Genomic DNA, 23,987 nt, shown 5'->3' with positions numbered 1-23,987 from the left:
AAGATGGTTGGAGTTGAGAACAATTGTTTCCCAGTTTTTGTCCCGATATATGCTGCCATGTTATGTTATCATAATAAATTTCTATCACAATCTAAAAACTGCAGTGTTTATGTGTTTTTAGATGCTGCTGAAGAATTAAACATAATTATTTACAACAAATTTACTTGACAAATTGAGTGAACCCTGGACAGTTCGCCAGTCTATAGCAGGGCCACAATCACACACACATTCACACACACAATTTAGAGTTAACAATTAACCCATGAAGCATGTTTTTGGACAGTGGGAGGAAGTCCCTGGAGAAAACCAATGCATGCACAGGGACACCATGCAAACTCCACACAGAAAGGTCCCCCATTGGTGTTCTGCATCAGTTCCCCCAGCCAGTACTTGAACGAGGGGCCTTCTTGCTGTGAGGCAAGAGCACTAACCACTGCGCCACCGTGCAAGTGTCAATCATAATGTAGGCAAACTTCAAGCTGTTTTGAGGAGCTGTAAGTTTAATTTTATGAATCATTTAACATTTGCGGAAAATTCAATTAGAATGAATAATAAATTCACATATTAGTGATGTTTGCACATATTTTTAACTTTTGATACTTGATCAATTTTTGGTGTGAAGATTTTTGAAAAAGTATTATGTATATTTTTCTGATATAGTATTATTTTTTAATCATAAACATAATTTTTCTAATGAATATAATCTGCATATATTTTAGAAAACTCATATGCATTTGCTGTGTTGATTTCTAAAATTGTTATGTCTATTTTTACATATTTATGAAGTAATTCATCTTTGTCATGTGCTTTATTGATACCTAAGGATTCTGAATTCTGTCTGATGAAATTTATGAACCGGATAATGATAAATCATGTAATAAAATGGTTACAGTAGAACAGGGGTGAGATTATCGAAATTCGCTTCCTTCCACTCCTTTTCAAGCAATATTTATTTTTAGGTTGAATTATCCTAAGTTTGACACGTCAATGTATGAATGTATAACTGATGATCATATTGTTTTTGTGAATTATTCTTACTTGATTGCTTGAAATAAACCATTTCAAATCAAAAAAATAAAAAAAATTTTTGATTTGTTTTGTTGAAGTTTTTAAGAGAATCCCTGAAAGTCCTTTATTTTTAACCAACTGCATGGAACTCTGCTGTAATACACAGAAAAGCAACATACAGCCTGTAGATAAACTGCAATAGAAAAAAACATGCAATTTTCTTTTTACAAATCACTCACTTTCACATTATTTGGTTGAAGTTCAAATTCCATTGGAAAAAGATCAAAGAAGTGAGAAAAAAACACTTCCAGACAACATTTAGATACTGTTAAGGAGTTGGAGCCAAAACCTAAAAGGCAAACATAGGAAAAAGTTAATTACTGCCACTTTTCCTGTCTTTTTCTCTTTGATTGTTGTTGCTTTTGATCTAATGTTTTTTTACGACTGTTTGTTATTTTAACTAATGTTTTTTGCACATCTTTTATGTCAAGCACATTGTGTTTGACACCATATTGATAAAAAAGTGCCCCATAAATAAAGTGATTAATGGTTGCTTATGAGTGGAGAGAAAAAGTGAGCGATGATATCGTTGTTTTTTTTTTGTTTTACGGTTTAAAAAATACCTAAAATACTTTTAAAGCTTCAAGGTATAGAAGTTAACCTTAAAATTACAACTATATATCCTCTTGTTTGCACCTTCAATGAAAACTTTTCTAGTATTGGAAGCAACAAGTAAAAAAAAGTACAACATAGATTTCTACACGACCTTTTGCTGAACCTCACTGCATTGTATAAAGTTCTTATTTATGTTCCCCTTACAACAACACGTGTGAAATAAAATAAGATCATTTACAGAGTTATATAAAAAAAACGACAGAGGAACAAAACGGAGGGGAAGTTCATGGAATGAACCAGTTGGTGCCATTTGTCATTTATTTACAGAAAACTTTCAAGTGACATTTTCAACAAACCTCTTTCCTAATTTACACACATTTAATGAGTAGGTAAGTTTCTACAAGGACAAAGACAAAAAAAAGACAGAAAACCACAAGACAACAAACTCAACTTTATTCAGTTTTGCTTTCAGAAAACAGTTTAACACAACCACCATTTAAATTGATAGTTAGAAACAGAGAAAAAGTCAGTTACAGCTTGAAAAAAATCCTGGTAGCACTTAAAAATAAACAAACAGCGAAAAGCAAAATATTAAAGAAAAAATACAACTTAATTTATTCTTACATGCTTGTTTTTGATGTTTTCTTCCTCTTGTATAAACTGCACGTTTTGCACTTTCGACCTTTTTATGTGACGGTATATTCTGGCATCAAAAATAGTTTGAACACGTTTAAAAAAAAAAAGAGTACATTATTTTTATTTTATTCAACAGAGAATCAGTCAAAGCTAAGAATGTAAAGAAAAAAATGTAAATTGAACAGAATTTAGATGACTTTAGGGAATTTTTAATGTCATGCACAGTCAGGACGAAAGTTAAAATGTAACAGAGCCGGTGTTCCCTTCATGGTTGCAAAGTACATCATTGCAGGACTGTGGAAAACATTATCTTGCCGGCAGCATCTCATTTTATAAAACTGTTAATAAAGAACAGCTCACCACATTTTCTTTAACTGGAAGACAAAAAGCTGACTGGAAAAACCAAAGCAGTTCACATGAGCTCCTTGTAGCTTCTGGTGTGAGGAAAGAGAGGAGCGATCATGTCCGTTCTGCAGGAGATCAGCTCAAACGTGAAAAACATGAAAACACTGGAATATTCGCTTCTGGCCAGATGGACAAAACAGATCAAGGAAGATCTCAGACAGGTAAAGACAAAAGAAAACCATTCATGCATTTCTGGGGGTAAAAAAGAACAGTTTCATGGTTTGGTGTCTGATGTTTCTGCCTCCATAGGGAGTAAAAAAGCCCTTCAAAGAGGTAATAGATGTCTCCTGGGGTGACCCACACAGAGGAGGTGTGAAGCCTCTGACATTTGTCCGGCAGGTAAAAGTCTACAAGTTTGTCTAACTTTTTTCTGAACCCCCTGAACCTAAACTGTTTGTGGTTTGACAGGTTCTTGCAGCATGTCTTTACCCCCAGTTGATGAACGGTGAAAAACTGCCTGTGGATGTCAGACAGAGGGCTCAGAAGCTGCTGGATGGATGTGCTGGATGGAGCGTGGGTGAGAGCTCTGTGGGGGGTCGCCAGTAAAAAAATAAAAGCAAAAAAAAAACAACCCATCAGTTTAACCATAATTATGATTTCACTTAATCAGTTTAAGACTCTTCATTTTGTGTTTTTCCATGTTTATTGGGGGGAAAAAATCTAAAATTTGAATAATTTATATTTTCTTTTCATGTATTTCATTATTTGTTTTCAGTTATCTTGTATCAGAACCACAATAAATAACATGATAAGGAAATAAAAACTTAAATTTAAAAATTAAAATAGTATGTGGCTGCTACATGCCCCTTACTGTCCCCTTTTGATGCTGTCAGAGATAAGAAATTCCTTAAAAAAAACTTATCTCAGAATGGTGGGTTTTCTGTTGATTGAAACTCCATAGCAACCATTTTATCTTTTGGTTGCCTGGGGGTGATGAACAAGTCTGTGTCATTTTTAGAAGAATCTGCAAAAGTACGTTTTTGGATTTCCTTGGCAACGGAAGCTTTTTGGTAGCCATGCTCAAATTTCGAACATGTTCTTATCATATTATATATATGATTTTGTTTAATTTGAGCCCAGGATTCATGTATATTCAGGTAAAAAACACTCACGTCACTTTTTCCAGCTCGCCACGCTAGTGTGGTTCTAATCTCAATCCAACATTTTTTACTGAGCAGTTTTCTAACAATGCTGAAAGCGTTTTGAGGTGATTGTGCTATCCTAGGCACTTTAATGTTGGGAGTTGGGTCATCTAGACCCACTAGACAGTGCTCTGAACCTTTTTTCTTCAATGATTTGTGATCTTCACTGGTGTCCATGGATTACATGAAATCTTTCCACCTTTATCCACCTTTGTCATGGTAGGAAGAACACGTCAATGTAAGGGGGGGATCATCTGAGATAGCATAAGGGCTAAAATCCCTAGGAGGAGTTTAGATTTGTAGAAAGTAATAAAGGTAATATTTTTTGGAAATTTCAAGATGGCGTCCTCTTTCCAAGGTCAGCGGTCAACAAAACTTTGGTTGTGGTTGTAGACTTAAGCTGGTGAAATTTTTCCCATATCGTGCAAAAATGTAAAAAATCACCAAATTTCCCAATTTCCCACCCAAACGGCCATCCCATAACAAATTTTAAACCTTCTTTGAATATCCGCGACACGTATGTTTTGGTTTCGTGGCTCAGAGGAGGTTTTGGTAAGTTATTGATTATGTGGCGATGGCAAAAATTTCGTTCAAATGTGCAGCACAAAGGAAGAACCGTGAAAACCACCTGGTTCTTGTAGTCCAGGACTGTTGCAGGAAAAAAAAGAAACAGGTTTGGTAAAAATATGTTTGAAATTGAGCCGTTTCGGAGACATTCGTTTTCTCAAAATGCTCATTCTCTTTAGGGTCTTACTCAGCCACAGGGGGACTACCAGAAATAGTCCAGAGAGTGTCTGAATTCATAAGCAGACGAGATGGAGGCGTTCAGTCCAACCCTGAAAACATCTTTCTCTGCTGTGGCTCTCAATGGGCGCTGACGGTAGGTGACCTCCATCACCTCCACAAACCGTCCTGTCTTCCAGCTTCCTCTCATTTGTGACTTTTCCACATCAGAGGATTTTAAATGTCTTGGTGAACGCTGAGGCGCCATACCCAACTGGAGTGCTGACTCCAGCGCCGTGCTACAGCACCACCACCCTGTCCATAGAGGGGCTAGGTGGAGTGGTCGTCCCCTACTACCTGAGTGAGGAGAGGGGCTGGGAGCTGCAGGTGGAGGAGCTGCACCGAGCTCTGGAGTCATGCAAGGGAGCGTGTCACCCCATTGCCCTGTACGTCATCAACCCCGGAAACCCGGCAGGTGCTGAAATCCCCCCAGCGCATCAGGGAGAGTTTTCTGAGGAGGCGGGTCAGGATGATTGACGGGTCCGGTTTTGATGTCCCGCAGGTCAAGTTCAGAGCAGAAAGTCAATGCAAGAGGTGATCCGGTTTGCTTCGGAGAAAAGACTCTTCCTTCTGGCTGATGAGGTGGGTGGTTCAAAATCCATCCCATCATGCAGTAAACACCAAATCAAAATAATTTTCTCCTCCTCAGGTTTATCAAGGCTGCATTTACGGGGAAAAGGAGTTTGTCTCGTACAAAAGAGTTCTGTCTGAAATGGGGCCTCCTCTGTCCGACACGGTGGAGCTGGCGTCCTTTCACTCAGCATCCAAAGGCTTTATGGGAGAGTGAGTTCTCCTTTTCTCGTATGAGTCCCTTTTTAAGAGGCTTTTCCTGAAACTCAATCATTTTGTGATTTAGAGAAGAAAACAAACTTTTAAGATTAAGAAGGAAACACTAGAAATTCAGTTAATTTATAATTCAAGTGAAATGTTCTCCGTTTATGACCATCACTCAGCTTTTACTTTTTCAGACCAAATAATTTGAAACTTAAAAAATGCAAAATTAGAATCTTTGGAAAGTAAAAGACGCTTTTTTTCTGTCTTGTAAGAAAAACTTCTACTTTAACAAAACATGTCATAGTGACTAGAATTTCTTTTATTAAAATAAGATTTCTTTTTAAAAGAATGTCTTACTCCATAAGGCAAATTTTTAAAAATCTTTACAATTTTTTTCTTCCAGATTTCTGACTTTATGACTTGTTTAGGGCTCTGTTTTTGCAGTGTGGTGTTTGTTGAGTGATGAGTTATTCAGAAAAAGTAAAAGAACATCTGTTATATCTGTAGTATTAAATGCAACCACGAGATTTCAAATAAGCTGTGATGATGGACAAGCAAACACCTCATTTACCAACCTTCCATCAGGTGTGGTCTGCGTGGCGGATATGTTGAGCTTGTAAATCTGGATCCTGCTGTGAAGAAATACATCTACACCCTGTTTTGTGCGGATTCCTCTCCGCCTGTTTTGGGTCAAATTGCCCTGGATCTCATGACAAATCCTCCTCAGCCAGGAGACCCTTCATACCTCCTTTATTATCAGGTGAGCTTGCGCTTTCAGGCTCTTCTGTTGCAAAGAATGCCATGTTGTTCTCTATTGTGTACTGTATTTATGGAGTTATTTGAGGGTCTTATGAGTCTTTCTCCATGCAGGAGACGCAACACATCAGGTCCACAGTGGTTAAAAATGTGAAGAAAGCCTGTGAGGTGATCAACAGCTTGCAGGGTTTCAGCTGTCAGGCAGTGGAAGGAGGAGCATTTGCGTTTCCCAGAATCCATCTTCCAGCTAAAGCCATCCAGAAAGCAAAGGTTACTGAATGATTGAGGAGAAACAGGCGGAACATGTAGTTGCTGATATGCGTTTCTCCTCATTTTAATCTTGTGTCCCTTTGTTAGGAAGCGGGAATGCAACCGGACACATTCTACTGTCTGCGGCTGCTGGAGGAAGCTGGAGTGTTGGCCAGTCCTGGTTCAGATTACGGACAGGAGGAGGGCACCTTCCACATCAGGTAGAAATTAAGCTTGTTCCAGGTTCTTACTACATCAACTCATTTACCAATTTATTAAAGTTTGTTTCCTCTTGTCCTTTCAGATTTTGCATTCTGTTACCTCATGACGTTTTGGGAGAACTCCTGCAGCGCCTAAGCGACTTTCATACACAATTCATGAAGGATTTTTCTTAGACTCACTTCAATTAAAATGATATTTTTGGTGCTTTTAATGTGTTCTTGTGGCATTTTTCAGTGATGGAAGACCTTTAACCCTTGTGCTATCTTAGATGACCCCACCCTTACTTTGACATGTTCTCCCTACCATAACAAAGGTGGACAAAGGTGGAAAGATTTCATGTAATCCATGGACACCAGTGAAGATCACAAATCATTGAAGAAAAATGGTTCAGCGCACTGTCTAGTGGGTCTAGATGACCCAACTCCCAATGTTAAAGTGCCTAGGATAGCACAAGGGATAAATGGAAAAAATAAGCTTAAAATTCCATTTCTAGGTTATTTCCCCCTCAAAATTATTGTAATTCAGGAGCAGACAAAAAAAATAAAAACCGTATTTGTTAGGTAGAAAATACACTCCGCTCCATTCTGATGCATTAACTTGTGGATCTGGCTCATAACCGGTTGGATAGCTCCAATACTCTAATGTTAGATTGGGGGTGTGAGGGGCTGCAAGCTAGCGGGAGATCATGTAAACAGAGAGCTTTCAGCAACAGGGGAACTGTCGACACAGGTTTTTTGATTTTGGCTCAAAACGTCATAAATATAATTAAAAGACCACTGGGAATACATTTACAATAGATCAAAAGATGATGGGTTTTTGAACAAAAGTGAAGTTTAAGGTTTTCCTTGACAGGCAATTCAACAAGAAAAATCAACATTCTAATAAATCAGATGCATTTATTGCAATAAATAAGAGAATTTAGCGCAATGAAACTCATATTTACTTACAGGAGTAGAATCTAATTTCTTTCTGAAAATCTGAACTTATTACAAAACAAACATTTGAACATTTACAGGGACAGCAAAGAAGAAGACTGCAAAAAAGAATTTGCATTGATGATCAAAAGTGCTTTCAAAACAAATCATCCTCATTGGTTCAGTTTTAAAGCAACAACATAAGCACGTCTAAAACGTTGTTCAGTCCACCTCATCTTCTCTGCTCAGTCCTTGATGAAGATGGTCTGAATCCGTGTTGTTGAGCAGCTCTACTATTAGGGACAGAAGTTTTCCGTCTTGAGAAGTCCTTGCGTCGCTGGGGCTGTTGAGGTTTCGGTACAGCATGGTCTGAACGGAGGTGCGGAGCTCCCAGAGCAGCTCCCAAGTGTCCACTGACAGCTCCAGGCGCATCAGCGAGTGTCCGGGAAAAGACACCTCCACTCGGTCCCCATTCACTGCAACGGGACAAAAGGAATTTGCAAGACGTAAAATAAAAACACTGGTTTTTTGTAATATTCTTGGGTTAAATAGATCAAGGGGGAATGGACAGATGCAGAGGCGAGAACTATCCATGTCCATTACTTTCTGTTATACCATGGACCGGGTGTATTCTCGATTCCAATTGGCTGCTGGGTGTACAGTGATCCCTTGCTATAACGCGGTTTACAATTCACGGTTTCGCTACTTCACGGGTTTGCATCGTGCATTGTGTTCTGCATTCAGATTGGCTAAAAAGTCACTCCGCTTCTTCTCTACCTGTGTGTCAATAACGTTGCAGTTTAATATGTACACGTTGCCAAATTTACATTACGTACGTGCAAATTCTCTTGATGGTTGCATGTCGGTGGATAAGGATCTTTTTGCAAAGAAGAAAAAAAGAGCGACAACTGCCTATCACTATGTTCTTCTCCCTATTTGTCCCACTGTACTTTGTATTTTTTTCATAATCATTTTAAATTTTCTCCCGTTTAATCCAATTACTCGGGACGCGGTGGGCGGGGCTAATCTCCGCAATTTGAAGCCTTCTGTTCACATTGATGATTAAAATTATTACTTGACAGTACAGTACAGAAGTTATTTGTTGTACTTTTATTTGTGAAACAAATGCTTGAACCTGTAAAATGGTTTGTTCTTTCTTTTCAATGTATAATAGAGTATTTACCGTAATTTCCGGACTACAAGCCGCTACTTTTTTCCTGCGCTTACAGCCCTGCGGCTTTTTAAGTGACGCGGCTAATTTATGGATTTAATTAGCGGCCGCCATGCACGTATTTTCGAACTCAGTGAATAGTTTGAATTCTTTATCTAACACCAAGCTCAAGGCATTTTTATTCAACACACCTCTTAGCAGCCAAACAGCAGGGACTTGACATCAGGTCTTAGACACTTCAGTCATGGTTCAACAAAACGAAACACGCATGCCCGGCCGCATCCCAGAATCCTTTGGGGCCATTAGACCCAACGTGCACGTGATCGCCGCTACATTATGATGAAGCTTTCAAGTTAAAAGCAATCGTTAAAAGCAGCGTAAAAAAGTCCACCGTCACCAACGGGTTTGGAAAAGCCGGTTTGCTGCGTGACGGAGAGAACAGCGCATGGAGTGAATGTACACTCAGTTTACGGTTTCTAAGGAAACCGTAAAAGCGGAATTTTGCTTTGAAAAACTCACAGCCTCCGTGTGAGCTGGAGACATCTTCTCCTGCTGATTGAGCTGCGGGGCCGATGGCAGTCTGATGGCTCCCACACGTAACAACGCACCCGCCCCTCATACACAAAACGTACAGTATTAAGTCCGATTGCTTTGCACAGACACGATTCGCTCCGTCCACCGGCGCAACGGGGACGAAGTGCTCCTCCTTGAAGCCGCGCTGGCCAGAGGTGTCGGAGTAGATAGGAAGGGGAGACAAGGAGCGCGCGGGGCGGGAGCGGAGCGCAGAGGCGTCGGCGGAGTGCAGAGGCTTCTGAATTCTGACGCGCACTGAGGCGCGCGTATCGCGCTGAGGCGCGCGCTTTTCAGTCGCCGCTGCTTTATTTTACCGTTGTGTTTTCTAACCAGTCCTGTTACTCCCATAACGCTGCTGCGACACAAGCGGAAGGAGAGCTTTTCCCGTTCACCCCTCCATGCACTGCTGCTACTTGCTCATTCTTAAACACGTACAACAGAATGGCGAGCCGGGCGTTGGCCCCGCCTTTAGCCCCTAAGACTCATGGGAAATGTGGAATCGCGGATGTAAATTTCCTCATTATAACTGAGGGATGTAATGTTGATTATATGGTTACTGTTTGTAATTTTATGTTAGATACCTAGATTGTCAATAAGTAAAAAAAAAAAAATGAAATAAAAACACCATAACTGAGGGACTTGTGAACAGAATATAGGTCCATGCTGTTTGTCAGATGTCGATACACTCAAATACGTGACCCAGAGGCATAATCGGCACCACCCACAATGTGCTAATGTATTGCACTCACTCTGGGATGCTGGGCGTGATCTGTCAGGATGACAATATCGGCTATCACATGTGCGGCTTGTACTCTGACGCGGCTTGTGTATGTATAAAAGCAGTCAAACACGTGAATATGGGTGGTTGCGGCTTGTAATTGGGTGCGCTTTGTAGTCCGGAATTTACGGTAATTGTAAAATAATTGTAAAAATAAAATAAAGGTTTCTATTTCACGGCTTTTGACCATCACGGGTTCTGTTTGGAACGTAACCCCCGCCAAAAACAAGGGTTTACTGTACATTAGAAAGTGACATACCACAGTGACATAAGCGACTTTAAAAAGCTGAAAATAGATATAGCCATCAGGGGGTTTAGGGGATCTCTGATCTTTCTATTTGACACTTTGAACAAAAGTGGAGCTGCAGACTGACGTACCTGTCTCTGTTAGATCACAGTCTGTGAAGAGCAGCAGGGCGAGAGAATGGACAGAAGAACAATCCCTGATAAAAACATTCCCGTTAGACTTGACAGCACTGAAGAACGTCAACCAACGACTGGGGAGATCCTCCTTTCCCCTGAAAGCAGACAAAAAGGGCCAACGTTGCTGTCATTTTCCACATGATTGATGCAGACGCAGTGACCTTTAACCCCGATTGTCCAGAACCACATGTAACCACATACAGATATCTTGACCCTAGGATGGTGTTGAAGACCACGGATGTAAATGCAAAGGGTCACACCTGTTCACAGAAGAGCGATGCAGCAACACCGGTCCACTGAGTGTGCGGAAAGACAAGTTGTTGGGTCGAAACCGCCCTCCTTTGGTTACCACGCCCTTCTTTACCTGTAAACAACAACAGACCAAGACATGTCGAGCTGTAATGTCGCATCATCGCAGTGAGTCTGTTAGTACAGATGCAGGAAACACAAAAGATTCAACCCATCTGCACGAATATCTCTCCATTTCATCTTGTGCAGAGAACTGCCAGCTCTGTGAGGAAGACCAGCAAAAAGTGAGCTGTGCCATAGTCTCACACATACCTGGATGAGGTTGGGATAAAGTCCAGCCAGCAGCACAGCTTTAAGCAGCTCGTTCTGGCTGCTGTGCTCGTTGTAGAGAGAAGAGGGACGCTGGCACTCGCTGGCACGAGAAACCAGGCCTGCTTCAAGCAGGTTCTCACTGAACTGAGACATCAGGCCTGTAACGGAAGAAAAGGTCATTAGGGGTCGTAGAGGGGAGCAGCTGCATTTTAGAAATCCTACTTAGATCATCTTTTAATTTATTTTCAAAGTATTCCCAGTCATCTTTTAATTGCGGTTATGCTGTTTTAGGCTAAAACAAAAATGCCGTTTTCTAGGACAGTTTCTGCAGAGTGGCAGTAGTTTTATTAGAAATGTGTCTCCAAAGTTGTGAACGGGACTGTTGGCGCAGAGCAACCCTGCCCCCCCCCCCCCCATCGTTGAGTGGGGCAGGGCAGGGAGCGTTTTTTCATCTGCGCCTGATTCACGGTTTGTACAAAGAAATACTCAGTAATGCAACTATAAGCTTATTTTTCTTTATATACGTCTCTCATCAGAAAAATGGTAATGATTAAAAACAAATTTTCATCGTAATGGGTCTTTAATGGGAGCACAGGTGTGTCGTGGACTTTCCTTGAGGCTCCTAAGACCACTTTTAAGAGACGTCATGAGAACGGACATACAATTGTTGTCGACTGTATTTGTGAAGATAATGTAATTCACACGCAATGATGACATTCAAGTGAAGCTGTACGCTGTCCTTATGTCACACACTAAAGTAAGTGTGGTCAGTCAGTGGTCAGCTGTGAGTCCTTACTGACCACAAATGCTGCACAGACGAGGCAGGTACCTGATACGCAAGTGGCCACAGGATGCACACAAACCACACCCTGATTGTCTAATTTCTGACAGCCAAACTGCACTGCAACACTGCAAGGAGAGCGCAATTCTCACGTGAATGGCACTAACGGGTTTGGGAGAGTCAAAAAAAAAAAAAAAAAGATATAAACATCTGTACGACCTGGTTGTGTTTGCCTAAACTTTCTTACTCAACGAGCTCACTGAGTGGCCTGCGACTTTATTTCCTGTGAGCCACCCGTGAGGTGAGCCCCATACATGTTTACACAGCAAGGACAGTTGTGTCAAAGGCTTCAATGACGAACCGTTGATGAAGCGGAGACTTCCTCTGGACAGAGTGTAGTTTTCCAGGTATGAGTCTCTGTCCTCTCTGTCCCCTTCCAGCTGAACTTTCCTCCAGCCCAAAACTGCTCTGCTGAACACCAGATAATCACTGTAGCTGGAGCGGCTCAGAGCCTCCTTGGCCTGGACAGAAGACACACAATGAAATCAAACGGATACCATCCCAACTTTAATGCAAAAAGAAAAGCTGTGACATTGCATGATTTGGACAAATGTATCCAAGTCGGACTCAAAACAGTGCAAGAACAGATGGTAGGAAGGCTGTTGCATCCATAGTTATTCTCATGAAGCCTTTTCCCATCCAAAAAGGCAGGAAATTCATAAAACTTCAGAGAGGATCGCTCACCTGCCTGACAGGTGCTCTGTTCTGCATGCTGTTGTGAAAAGGGTCCCTGGTGAGGCATGCAGCTACGCACAGCATGGGCAGAACACACCTGAACATGGCGCTCAGAACCAGAACTTTGCCCAGCCGCGGGTCACATGACATGCAGGCGACACGCTCCCCCAAAGGAGTCAAGCTTTCAGTCTTGTCCAGGACTCCTAATACAACCAAAGACATTTATGACCATTTTGAAAAAGGACAGTCCTAACCTTTCCACACAGCAAAAACTGAATCTTAAAAGAAGTAAAAACTGTCTTATTACAAATAATTTCAGTTTGAGGAAAAAACACATCTTAATGACTACACGGTTTCCTCTATGTTAAGAATTCTTTATAAAACAAATTTTCTTACCTCACTGGTAGTTTTTGTTTCTTACTTAAAGAAAACTGCCAATGGGGTAAGACGTTTTCATTTCTTTCTAAGGGACCACAACATCCTTCATGCTGAACACATCACTTACCTATGTCTTGTAGTGTTTGCACAGCGTCTCTCACAGCATCTTTATCTGGACTGTCTAACACTTGAGATAAGAAATCCACGGCCTGCGCAGCATAAGAGAGTTTTACAAATAGGAATCAAACGTTACGTAAAGCATTAGATCCACCAAAAAGAAAGGGCTCTGCTGACGCACCTTGCAGTTAGGACTGTGGATTTTAGCCTGCAGCACCAAACTCTCCAGGGGGGTGCGCAGGATCTCAGGAACCGGGAAGGGAGACATGGACTCCAGCTGTTTTCTTGGAAACAGGTGGTAGGATTGTCCGGGCTGACATCGCCCTGCTCTGCCTTTCCTCTGGGTCACGTTGGAGCGCGATATCCAAACTGTATCCAGACAGGACACCTGAAGAAAAAACAAAACAAAAAAAACTCAAATCTTGTAGAGCCTTTTGGTTGTAGCAATACGTGGGACATAAAAACAGACCTTTGTGCGGGCGTCGTAGTTCTGCTCTTTATGAGTCCCAGCATCCACCACATGAACGATGTCGTCTATGGTGATGGAGGTCTCCGCTATGTTGGTGGCGAGCACAATCTTTCGCCGTCCCTCCGGGGGGCGCTGGAACACCCTCTGCTGGTCAGGCACCGATAAACTGGAGTGCACTGGAATTTAAAGGGAATGAAATGAAGCTTTACGAGGAGCAGAGCCGGCTCAGTCCGTGTGAGGAGCCTTACATGGCAGAATCATGTGTGATCCTGAGGAGAAGTGAGGCCTCGCCTCCAGTTTGTCTTGAACGGCTCGGATGTCCTGCCATCCAGGCAGGAAGCACAGCACTGCACCTGCAGAACGACAGCAGATTCTTTTCTGGTTCCGGCAAACGGTCATTTGGATGTTGGAGCTTATTTACCAGCGTCCCCATTTCTGTCGATGTGTTCAATAACGTCAGCTACTAAATCCAGATCTGGTGTGGCCTCATGTACTCCTCCCTGAAGATAGAATGAATGCAAACGTACGCGAAAGAAGAAAAATAGAGCTTTTGTTTTCGTCGTTTCATGGAAATGAAAATAAATTAATAATGAATCAATCATGGGAGATTTCTACAGTAGACAGATGAGATTATGGATAGAAAAATAGAACAAAAAAAGTAAAAGAATACAGAAATTCTACCTCTTTGTTCATCTTTGAAGCATTTTGGTTAACAGGAGGATGTCTCATCTCCTTCAGCACATCCTCCAAAAATCTGTCCTTCACTGGGTGCATGAACCCCGGTACTTTCACGATGGGGCTTCCTCCAAAGTACTCAGCCAGCCTCTGGTTGTCTCCGGTGGCACTCATCAGCACAACTCGCAGGTCGTGGTTTTCCTTCAAGGCCGACCGCAGTAAGGCCAGCAGCAGGTCAGTGTTTATGTCTCTCTCGTGGACCTCGTCCACCACCACGTGACTGATTCCCCTCAGGGTTGGATTTGACTGCAGCTTCTTCAGCAGGACTCCCACTGTGAGGAAAAGCATGGCGCCGCCACTTTGCTCCGGGGGTCGGCTCTCCAGTCGGACCTGCAGAAAGAGTACAATCCCTCATCAAAAAGGACTTATTTGTTTCAAAATGCTTTAAAAAGTTTTTTTTTTTTTTTTAAATTGTACCTGATATCCAACATGGTGTTTAAGCGCTGGACCCATCTCCTGAGCAACGCGGTGCGCCACAGACACGGCGCTGATCCGACGGGGCTGTGTGACCAGGATGTTGCAGTCTGCACCCGCCCCTTCGCTTACACCGTCCTCCAGCAGGAAGCGGGGGATCCGAGTTGTTTTGCCACATCCAGTCTCGCCCGCGATGACGACCACGCGGGAAGAACGCACGGCCGAGATCACACGCTGACGGTGCGTGTCCACGGGCAGCTCCACGCTTAGCCCCGGGTTTGCACGCTCCCACTCCCTCAGCAGGTGGAGGCTGCGCTGCTGAGCCTCGAGCTCCGACAGAGGTCTGTACCGTCTGCCGGTGATGGTGTCCGTTAGGACGTCATCTTCATCCAGCTCCTCTTCTTCCTGATTTGCAGTCTGCTGGCCTTGTGTTTCCTCCTCCTCCCACAGATTCTGTACCTCTGCTGCCACAGGGTACTGTTAGACAGATACATGTTTTATATACACATTTAAAAATTGATTTAAAATAAAAAACATGTTTCTTCACATGTTTGTTAAAAGGGTATTTTAGCTGTTGCTCCTCTGGGAGCACAAACTATTGTTCAAGTATTTTAGTAAAGAGGAAACAATAAATATATTGGATGACAGCTCACCTGTGCAAGGTAATCTCTCATGCTTTCCTCAAGGTATTCTGGGATTTTTAGTGGGAGTGGACGCCTCTCCCTCTCTCCTGCCTCCTTCACCTTCTCGCGGTGGTACTTGGCATGAGTCAGTGGATTATTATCTTTATCCAGCAACTCCAGCTCCTGCACTCAGTGACAAAGCCAGGTCGGAAAAGCTCGAATGTGTAGATCCAATACAATTTTTATTTAAAAGACCTTCACCTTAAGCTTCATGCAGGCCAGCGCTGCAGCCTTCCTCTCTGCAGTCACGCGGCGGCTTGCTGTGGCTGTAAACACCAGCTTCTCGGGCCAAAACAGAGTCAGGTCACATTTTTTCAGCTTCCCGCCTGATGTCCTGAACTGCATGTGCTCCTGCAGTAATACATTACAGGGTAATCCACAAAACTCTGCAATTAGGAGTTGATAAGTCTCCATTTAAGATCCTCTCCACCAACCGTGACTCTGCTGGATGTTGTGGCCACCTGGATGACTCTGGTCAGAAGAGATTTCGGATGTGGAAACACGGAAAGAGCCTCAGAGACCTTGTGAGAATCTTCTATTGTCATCGACGATTCGTCTGCTGAAGTTCTAGAAACATCATCTGTCCACACGTCATCTTCTCGGTCATGAAGGAGAGGATGTTCTCCTCTTCCTCGGCCAGCTCTCCTCTTGGGAAGCTGATTGTTTGGACCAATCACACCAATTTCCTGTAGGAAAAAAAGGTGAAGCAGAAATTCAAATATGCAGTCGTAAATGTACACTTTAGTAACTCACTCTTAGCTCCAGACAGGCAGCAGCTGCAGCAAGGCGCTCTGCATTGGTCTTCTTTGAGGCAAAACCCTCCTTCTCGATCTTGCAGGGCCACAGAAGAGTGACTGTGGCTTTCTAAAAAAAAAAAAAAAAAAAAACATCAGAAAGAAGTATTCGAAAGAGAAAAAAGTTTGTGGAAAAACACTTCATCAAAGACTGAGCTGACCTTGACGCCCTGATGCTCCGTACAGCTGTACTGAATGTACTCTGACAGGTCGCTGACCCCAAGTGACCTTGAAATTGTGTTGTTCAGAAGACCTTTAGGGTCTGGAAAATCCTTCAGGAGGTTTGGAGCATCATCATCACTGCCTACACAAAGTCAAACACCTGAAGGTCAATGTCTGTCATTAAAACGAACGGCACCATTATCATGACCTCTTATAACACTACCCAAAGTGCACCCTGTTAACTTATTTTCTTGAAAACACGATTACTTTCAACGAGTTATAAAACCGATGCTCCTATTAGCTAACGTCCGCTAACCGGTATTTGCCCCTCACCTGTTTTATTTTGAAAAAACGAGGTGCCCTGTTCCGGAAAGCGTCGAGGTTTGGTCCCATACCAGCGCATGTCCGTGCTCCAGTTTGAAGATGTTTTAGCTACGGTGTAAACGCATTTAACACAACTACACAGCTTTCTAAAACGCACGAGGAAAACACCGGCTAGCGCCATATTTAACTACAATTTCTTCTTCTTTTGTTCCTTTGCACTGTGGTGAAGGCCTACTTCCTCACCGACCCCTATCGACAGGGAGGTGTAATGACATTCAAATAAAAAATATGTTGCACGTAAGATTATGAACAGGGAAAATTACTGAAGACTGAAAATACACATTTGAACAAAAAAGATGGAGGTAAATAGAACATGTGAATGAATAAGTTGCACTGGTTTAAGGTCTGTTTAAAATTCTGTATAAATATATCTTAGTGTGACTTAAGAGCAGGTCAGACTCAATTTGTGCAACAATCAAAGTTGTAAATGACTTTCTAAATGCTCTCGACTTAAAAGCATTTTGTGCATATGTATTTATGGACCTGAGAAAGGAATTTGTTTCCGCTAAATCATTCAGTTTTGCTAAAAAAAAAAAAAAAACTTTGTCTTTACCAAACTTATATATATTAAACACGTTTACTATTCGGGACACGCTCAGGTAGTGTGGGTGGAATGCCTTGCTTTTGACTCATTACCTGTTTACAATGATGCTCCCCAAGGCTCTATGCTCAGAATTTTTTTATGTTTAAAATAACTACATTGTTAAAAAAAACAATCCCCATAGTCATAATCCAGCTCCTCCCTCAATTCAGCTCTTTCTTACTCCACAAAGCAGCCGTAATAATGTCCAAAGTGACATTTATGATTTATTCTTGTATCTAAATACTATGTAAACTGTTTGCTTTTCCACAATAATCTTTCAGAAACAGACTACTGCTCAAAGAAAATGTTTTCTTTAGACTGCAATGAGATCCAGTTTGTAAACTCTGCAGTTTAAGAGATATAGAATTACTATTTGTACTAAATCAATAAATCATGCGATTTTTTAACCATGCCAATTAGGTTGCTGCTCTGTTATTTTAAATTACAGTAACTATCTGATGCACAGAACCCTTTGAAAGACTCACTCTGATGAAAACTGTCTTTTTGAACATGGTCTTGTGGCATTTCTCTGATGATTGAGGAAAAATAAAAAAAATAAAAATTAAGCTCAATTTTCCTTTTGTTTTAAATGTTCTTTATTAATATCATTGTGAATCAGAAGCACACAATTCTTTTTTTTAAGAAAAAAATGCAAATTTATTAAAAAAAAAAAAAAAAACACTGGGCAGGCAACCATGCTCTGTTCCATTCTGATGCATCCACTTGCAGACAAAAAGATCCATGTGGTCGTCATGTTCCTCGTCTGAGCTGACATCTGCATCTAAACTGCACAGCTGCATAGCTCCAATATTGCTCGCCCTTTCTGTTGTGCCAGTACTTTTAGGTTGAGGATGTGAGGGATTTTATGCTAGCTGGAAAGCGTGTAAACAGAGCGCTCTTCATGTATAAACGTTGGCTAAAACTGACATCATCATAATTAAAAGACCACTGGGAATGCTTTGAAGGGCTGACACATCAGTGTTGCTTTAAAGGAGGGCCTGATGATGAAGTGTTTTGAATGCTTGAAGTTTTTGTACGTCCCCCCCCCCCCCCCCCCCTTCTCCTTAACTGGTGCAATGATCAGTAAGAAGTCAAGTCAACCATCTTCACATAAAGATGAAAAAAAAATCCTTTTTTCCTTTGACAATTAACCAAAATTCAAACCACAATCAATCAAATGAACAATCAATAAACTATAAAACTTTTTTCTTTAATAAAATTATATCTCTGAAACATAAAACGAGTAAAAAAATAATTATCTTTAGAGTTAGGACAGAACATTTTAATCTGAAAGACTGTTGAGAAGACAAAGTTGATGAAAACAAACTGACAAACTGACTAAAACCTGTTGTGTGTCAGTTGAGCTAAATGAGTTGTGAAACCAAAAGGCACTTTTCCTTCAGCAGCATCCATGTGTTCATGGATGGGAGCCTTTCCAGGTGAAGAAGTTCACCCCGCGGAGCTCCTCAGGTAAGTACTCCTGTTCTACAGGACGGCTGAATGCTGGGTTGTACTTATAGCCCTTTGCATAGCCCAGCTGCTTCATCAGCTTGGTTGGGGCATTGCGGAGGTGCAGTGGGACGGAGGGAAGGGGCCCTTTGTGGTTTCTCAAACAGGCTTTTACGTTGCTATATGCTTGGTAGATCTCCACAGACTTGGGTGCTCGTGCCAGGTAGATCACACACTGAGCTAAGATCACCTGAAACCGGTAAAGGGAAACAACTGTTGTCACCGTGGCAGAGAGCAACAAAAAGTGTGAGTGGTCAGGTGAGCCCACCTCACATTCAGGCATCCCAAGGAAGTGGCAGGCTTGGAAGGCAGACACGGCTTGCGTGAGGGCAGCAGGATCGGCCAAACCTGAGGGGGTAAACAACATCCATCACACAGGAGCGACAGCTGACTGATAAACAATACCAGTAGCAGGAGATTACCGACCCACGTCCTCACTGGCGAAGCGGATGAGTCTGCGAGCCACATAGAGAGGATCCTCGCCGCCTTCCAGCATGCGCCCCAACCAGTAGAGGGAGGCGTTCTCGTGGGAGCCTCTCATGGACTTATGCAGGGCTGAGATACAGTTGTAATGTTCCTCACCTTTGAGTTAAACACACCAAACATGAACACACCTTGAAAAGCAGCTGTCAAACCAAACCCAAAATCTTATTTCACCCTTTAAAAAAAGGTTAACACTGCCTTGTATTTATATTATTGTTACTATATAAACTAACTATTGATTTTTTTGTACAAACAAAACCTAATGAAAAAATGTTGTGATTTTTTTCTTAACTTTTGACACAGAGGTTCCTATGACTTTTCTTTTTTAATTAAAGTCCCACCACAATGACCTTTTTAACTATTTTGAAAGCACTTCCAGTAGTCTTTAAATTACAGTTTTGCAATTTTTACCCAAAAAACAAAACAAAACAAAAAACATGTGGTTTTCTAGGACATAGTTTCTGCAGAGCTGTAGTTCATTGGGAAGTCGCCTCTTTAGTCGTGGGAAGGAGCGTTAGTGTGGAGCAAGCCCACCCCCACTTCCCCTCCCCATTGCTGAGAGCTGGGACAGGGAGTTTGTGGACTTCCAGGTGTATTTTCTAGGTCACAAATAATCTGTTTTTCATAATAAGAAGTAATACTTGCAAGTGTTTCTTAATCTCTATAATCACAGAAATTCCACAAGAACATGTTGGAAACACCAAGAAAACACAATTTTCTTCAGAGTGGGTTTAACATCAGAGTTAACACAGTTAACAAGACTGGAAGAAATGGAAAACCCTTGTTTTTTGGGTCGTCTCTCCACACCGGGAAGGGGCATCGCACCCCCTGCAAGAGCCTTGATGATGATGACGAGCAACGGCTTTGGTGTTATAGGGCTGAAAAAACATTGAACTATGAGGAGATCTGAGCTCACCAGCTTTATCATAGAGGATATGGGACCTCTGGAGCCCCTCCTTGATGTGCTCCTCTGTCACTACAACCTCTTGTTGTTTTTGTAAGCTGGTCTGAGCCTGCACAGCCAGCTGCAGACTGTTCAGCCCTATTCTTGCATCGCCATCGCAGAGAAACGCTATGGTGTCCAGAGCTTTTTGTTCAATGTACACCTGTGCCCTAAAACAAGATGGTTTCACACAGATGCAAATTTAATGGAACAACAAAATCAAAGACAGCGCCGTAGAATTTCATTTTCTTTCATTTTAGTCTCTGTTTATCTTTTTAAAAATAGTGGTTTTAACAGAAAAACGTCTTTTTCAGAACACTAGAATCCTGCAACAGGAGGAGCAGAACAGCACTTACTCGGATCCGTCAGTCTGGTCTCCATCCTTCAGGTTGTTGGAATCTTGCCCTCCAATCTTGATCCCCAGCATGGCGATTGCCCTGTTGAGGATGGAGCTCATGGCCTCCACCGACAGCTTCTCCAGAACCAGTACTCTGCACCTGCTCAGCAGCGCTGCGTTCACCTGGAAGGATGGGTTTTCGGTGGTTGCTCCAATGAGAGTGACTGTCCCACACTCCACATGTGGAAGGAAGGTGTCCTGCAGGATGAACACAAAGCAGCATCAGAGATAATCAGTACCCGGATAAGCTGTTCTGCTTGTTTTGACAATAAAGTCTGTGATTATAATGATGTTTTCATAAATCCTTAAACTTCATAAAGTTTGATCTGCTGGTCGTTCAGTACGTCACCTGCTGGGACTTGTTAAAGCGATGAATTTCATCAATGAAAAGGATCGTCTTCCTCTTGCAGAGGCGGAGCTCGTTCTGCGCCTGTTTGATCACCTCCCGGACTTCGCTGGTGGACGCACTGGTGGCAGACAAAGTGACAAAACGAGCCGTTCCATTCTTCTTACTGGCACTGGCAATTATGTGGGCTAAAGTGGTCTGAAAGAGGAAAGCAGAGGCTGGGTGATGAGGCTGGACATAGTCTGAGAATGGAATGAAAAGCAGCCCATTAATCTTTCCATCCTCAGATGTAACTGTGATGTTATGGTGAACCACAAAACTCAAATGTGATTTAAACTTTAAGATTTAAAAAGAATGGTGCTTGTAATTTCAGACAAATGAAGTTTAAAATATGCATAATTGTAAAAATGTTATATATATTTACTAATTAAAGCGAATTTAACTTTTTGTTTTGTTTTACAAATGTACATTTACATTGAAATGTCTAATACATTCAAAATACAGAGATTGGTATGTTCGAGCTTCCTTGAACGCCACACAGACTCATGTTTGCATGTCTGAAATAAATAATGAATGAGTTATATAGGAAATGATGATTGACATGTAGGGCTGCGGGTCCCGCGTGCACCGCCCCGGCCCTCACCTTCCCGCATCCCGGTGGACCCCACAGGATCACAGACGGGATCTCCTGCGACTCCAGGAGTGACCGGAGGAGGGTTTGCTGGCCCACAGCTTTACTTTGACCGAAGTACTCCTCCAGAGTGTTCGGTCTCAGTGCCTCCGCCAGAGGCTTGTTCGATGCGAACAACGCCCGGGACAGCAGCGGCTCCATGGGGGCCTTAGAAATCCCAGCGTCCGGGAGCTGGCTCCTCTGCGGGGTCCTTGACGTCTCCCTCAGCGGACGCTTCAGCCCCCGGTTGAGAGCAGGAGCGGTGGGACTCTTTTGTTGACTGGAAACCCCATCACTCGGTTCTCTAGCGCGCAGTTTCCCCTTATTGGTCTGAAACAGGGAAAACACCACCGAGGACTGCGAGTCCGCCATGGAGGAGGAGGAGGAGGAGGAGGAGCCCGGTTGGTTGACAGGGTCTGCTCCTGTGCGGCATTTCTTGGCTTCGGGAGGTCCGGTCTCGACCGTTGAGGACGGACTGCAGTCTGACGCACCCTCCAGCAGACATGCGTCCAGATGTCCGTTAATGTCCTCGTTTGTGAAGTCTTTAAAACAAACGGGGCATCGAACTGACTCCGCAGCCGCCATGTTGATTCCCGCGAGGTGCGGTTTGACCCGAGGTCACGTGACCAAAACAAAGATGACGTATCAATTTCAGTTTGAAGCTTTTTCGGAATAGATTTTTTACAATTCTAATATTAGACACATTTCGAATACATTTTTAAAAAAATATTTAGGTTAAAAAAAGAACACCCCCCAAAAAAATAAATACAAATAAAAATAATAAGCCAGAATGCTGAGGCTGGTATAAAGTTTAAACAATGTAATGATACATGTTACGTTTTTCATTTCACATTAAATTCAATTTCATTTTAAACAAATTTAAAATGACAATAAAAAGACCACAAAAAAAGAAAAATGTGAAAGAAAGGTAAAACATATTTATATAACACAGATGTACAGAGAAAACTATAAAGGTGTCAATACCCGACTAATACTAATTCCTAATCATTTACCTTAAAAAAACAGTAAGAATTTTAAATAGGTGAGTACAAATAAAACAGGATCATGTCTGTTTTCTTGATAACTTTGTAAAAAATTATAGCTCAAAACAGCTCAACTATTTATTTGATTATTTTATATATACTATATGTTTTTTATTTTATTTTCAAAAACCATAGTACAGCTTAATTAACTTTTAAATTAAAAAAAATCCACAAATGAGCTTAATGATTTGAACCTAGAATGGTAAAAAATGATAAAATCCACACTGAAACTTGCAAAAACACACTGATAAACAAAAAGAGAATGCCAATAATACATATGCTTATCAGCATCTACTGTATTGATCAAACTATAGCTGCCTAAGTGTTAGGTTATTCCACAATGGTGGAAAATCGCCCTTAAAAGGAAATAAACAGTAAAACAATGTTTATTCTTCTTATTCTTTCTTTATTTTTTAAATCATCAGTTAATAACATTTTGATTTAGTTTTGAGTAAAATGCTTTTTTTTTCACAGCAAGAATCATTGTTTGCTTGTAAAATTTTCAAGACTTGACTTACCTCCAACCCTCCAAAAATTAAATGCATTAAAAATAAAAGTATTGAATAAGAATTCTACGTATCCAGTCAATCGTGTCTGCTAGTTCCTGTTGAATCAACACTCATACCACAGCCAGTAGATGCATTTGAGCAGGAAAGCATTCTGCCCTTCTTATTTTTGTTGGCAAAGCTGGTGGTGAAGCTAGAGGAGACTTTCTGAGCATGCAGAACATTAATGTGAGTGCTCATCTTACAAGATAATTCAAAGACACCATCAACATTTCACACTGCATGGGATTTGCTAGAGTCTGCAAAAGATGAAACCATCAAACTTGGAATCTTTCAGACTCAATTGACGCTTATTTGGAGGAAATTTTATGAAGATTTCCAACAAACTCGTTAAAGGATTTATAAAATGATCCTTGTTTTGGTAACATTTTTCTAAAGCTCAAATGGCTTATATACAGGTGCTGGATTCTCTGTCTCAAAAATGCGTTTTATCAGTGTCACAGAGTCATTCTGCTTTAGCGGTGTGATTAAAATAGTTTCTGAAAGCAGAGTGTGGGGCTTAAGACGGCATAAAATGAAAACGTTTTCTTTGTGGTGAAAGCAAAGTAACTGGAAAGTGCTTGTGCCTTTATTCGCACCTGTCACACTTTTGTCAAGAGGTCAGACTGTCCGTCCTTCAACAGCACAACGGCGACGGGAGTAGAGCGGTTGACTAAATTAATAGGAGCTGGGGGGGGGGGGGGGGGGGGGGTGTTTGTGTGGTGTTTATGTTCAGGCACTTCTTACTCTCAGTGGGTCCACATCCAGACCTGGAGGTGTTTCCTTGTAATCTCTGAGGGGCCCCA

At 41.8% G+C, this 23,987-nt stretch overlaps 3 protein-coding genes across 4 annotated transcripts; 1 reads left to right on the top strand and 2 right to left on the bottom strand.

Annotated features, from left to right (window-relative positions):
* Positions 1 to 2,514: 2,514 nt before the first annotated feature.
* Positions 2,515 to 6,801, top strand: LOC101172281 (alanine aminotransferase 2). Its single transcript, XM_004079475.4, has 11 exons — positions 2,515 to 2,825; positions 2,914 to 3,003; positions 3,073 to 3,181; positions 4,553 to 4,686; positions 4,761 to 5,004; positions 5,092 to 5,171; positions 5,239 to 5,372; positions 5,949 to 6,123; positions 6,234 to 6,389; positions 6,477 to 6,589; positions 6,673 to 6,801. The coding sequence occupies exons 1-11, from the start codon at positions 2,721 to 2,723 to the stop codon at positions 6,761 to 6,763; spliced, it is 1,431 nt and encodes a 476-aa protein (XP_004079523.1). The 5' UTR covers positions 2,515 to 2,720; the 3' UTR covers positions 6,764 to 6,801.
* Positions 6,802 to 7,464: 663 nt separating this feature from the next.
* dhx30 (DExH-box helicase 30) lies at positions 7,465 to 17,109 on the bottom strand. Of its 2 annotated transcripts, none has more exons than XM_011486944.3 (19): positions 16,612 to 17,109; positions 16,278 to 16,420; positions 16,076 to 16,186; positions 15,757 to 16,008; positions 15,524 to 15,673; positions 15,293 to 15,445; positions 14,643 to 15,116; positions 14,172 to 14,555; positions 13,912 to 13,987; positions 13,739 to 13,843; positions 13,491 to 13,666; positions 13,203 to 13,409; positions 13,032 to 13,113; positions 12,536 to 12,729; positions 12,153 to 12,312; positions 11,011 to 11,168; positions 10,710 to 10,813; positions 10,405 to 10,544; positions 7,465 to 7,980 (listed from the first exon to the last, which is right to left on the bottom strand). In XM_011486944.3, exons 1-19 carry the CDS (start codon positions 16,781 to 16,783, stop codon positions 7,727 to 7,729), a joined length of 3,495 nt encoding a protein of 1,164 aa, XP_011485246.2. In that variant the 5' UTR covers positions 16,784 to 17,109; the 3' UTR covers positions 7,465 to 7,726. The 2 variants fall into 2 exon arrangements, with proteins under 2 accessions (XP_011485246.2, XP_011485245.2); XM_011486943.3 differs by having other exon boundaries at positions 13,912 to 13,990; positions 16,612 to 17,106.
* A 1,161-nt stretch (positions 17,110 to 18,270) lies between these two features.
* Positions 18,271 to 22,453, bottom strand: wrnip1 (Werner helicase interacting protein 1). The gene is made up of 7 exons (XM_004079378.4): positions 21,567 to 22,453; positions 20,927 to 21,121; positions 20,537 to 20,775; positions 20,154 to 20,350; positions 19,181 to 19,336; positions 19,023 to 19,102; positions 18,271 to 18,944 (listed from the first exon to the last, which is right to left on the bottom strand). Exons 1-7 carry the CDS (start codon positions 22,176 to 22,178, stop codon positions 18,663 to 18,665), a joined length of 1,761 nt encoding a protein of 586 aa, XP_004079426.1. The 5' UTR covers positions 22,179 to 22,453; the 3' UTR covers positions 18,271 to 18,662.
* Between the last annotated feature and the right edge of the window lie 1,534 nt (positions 22,454 to 23,987).

The sequence above is a fragment of the Oryzias latipes genome, chromosome 17, assembly GCF_002234675.1.
Source record: "Oryzias latipes chromosome 17, ASM223467v1".
NCBI lineage: Eukaryota > Metazoa > Chordata > Actinopteri > Beloniformes > Adrianichthyidae > Oryzias > Oryzias latipes.
The sequence above is the reverse complement of the archived record's forward strand: the minus strand, read 5'-3'. Positions and strand labels throughout refer to the sequence as shown.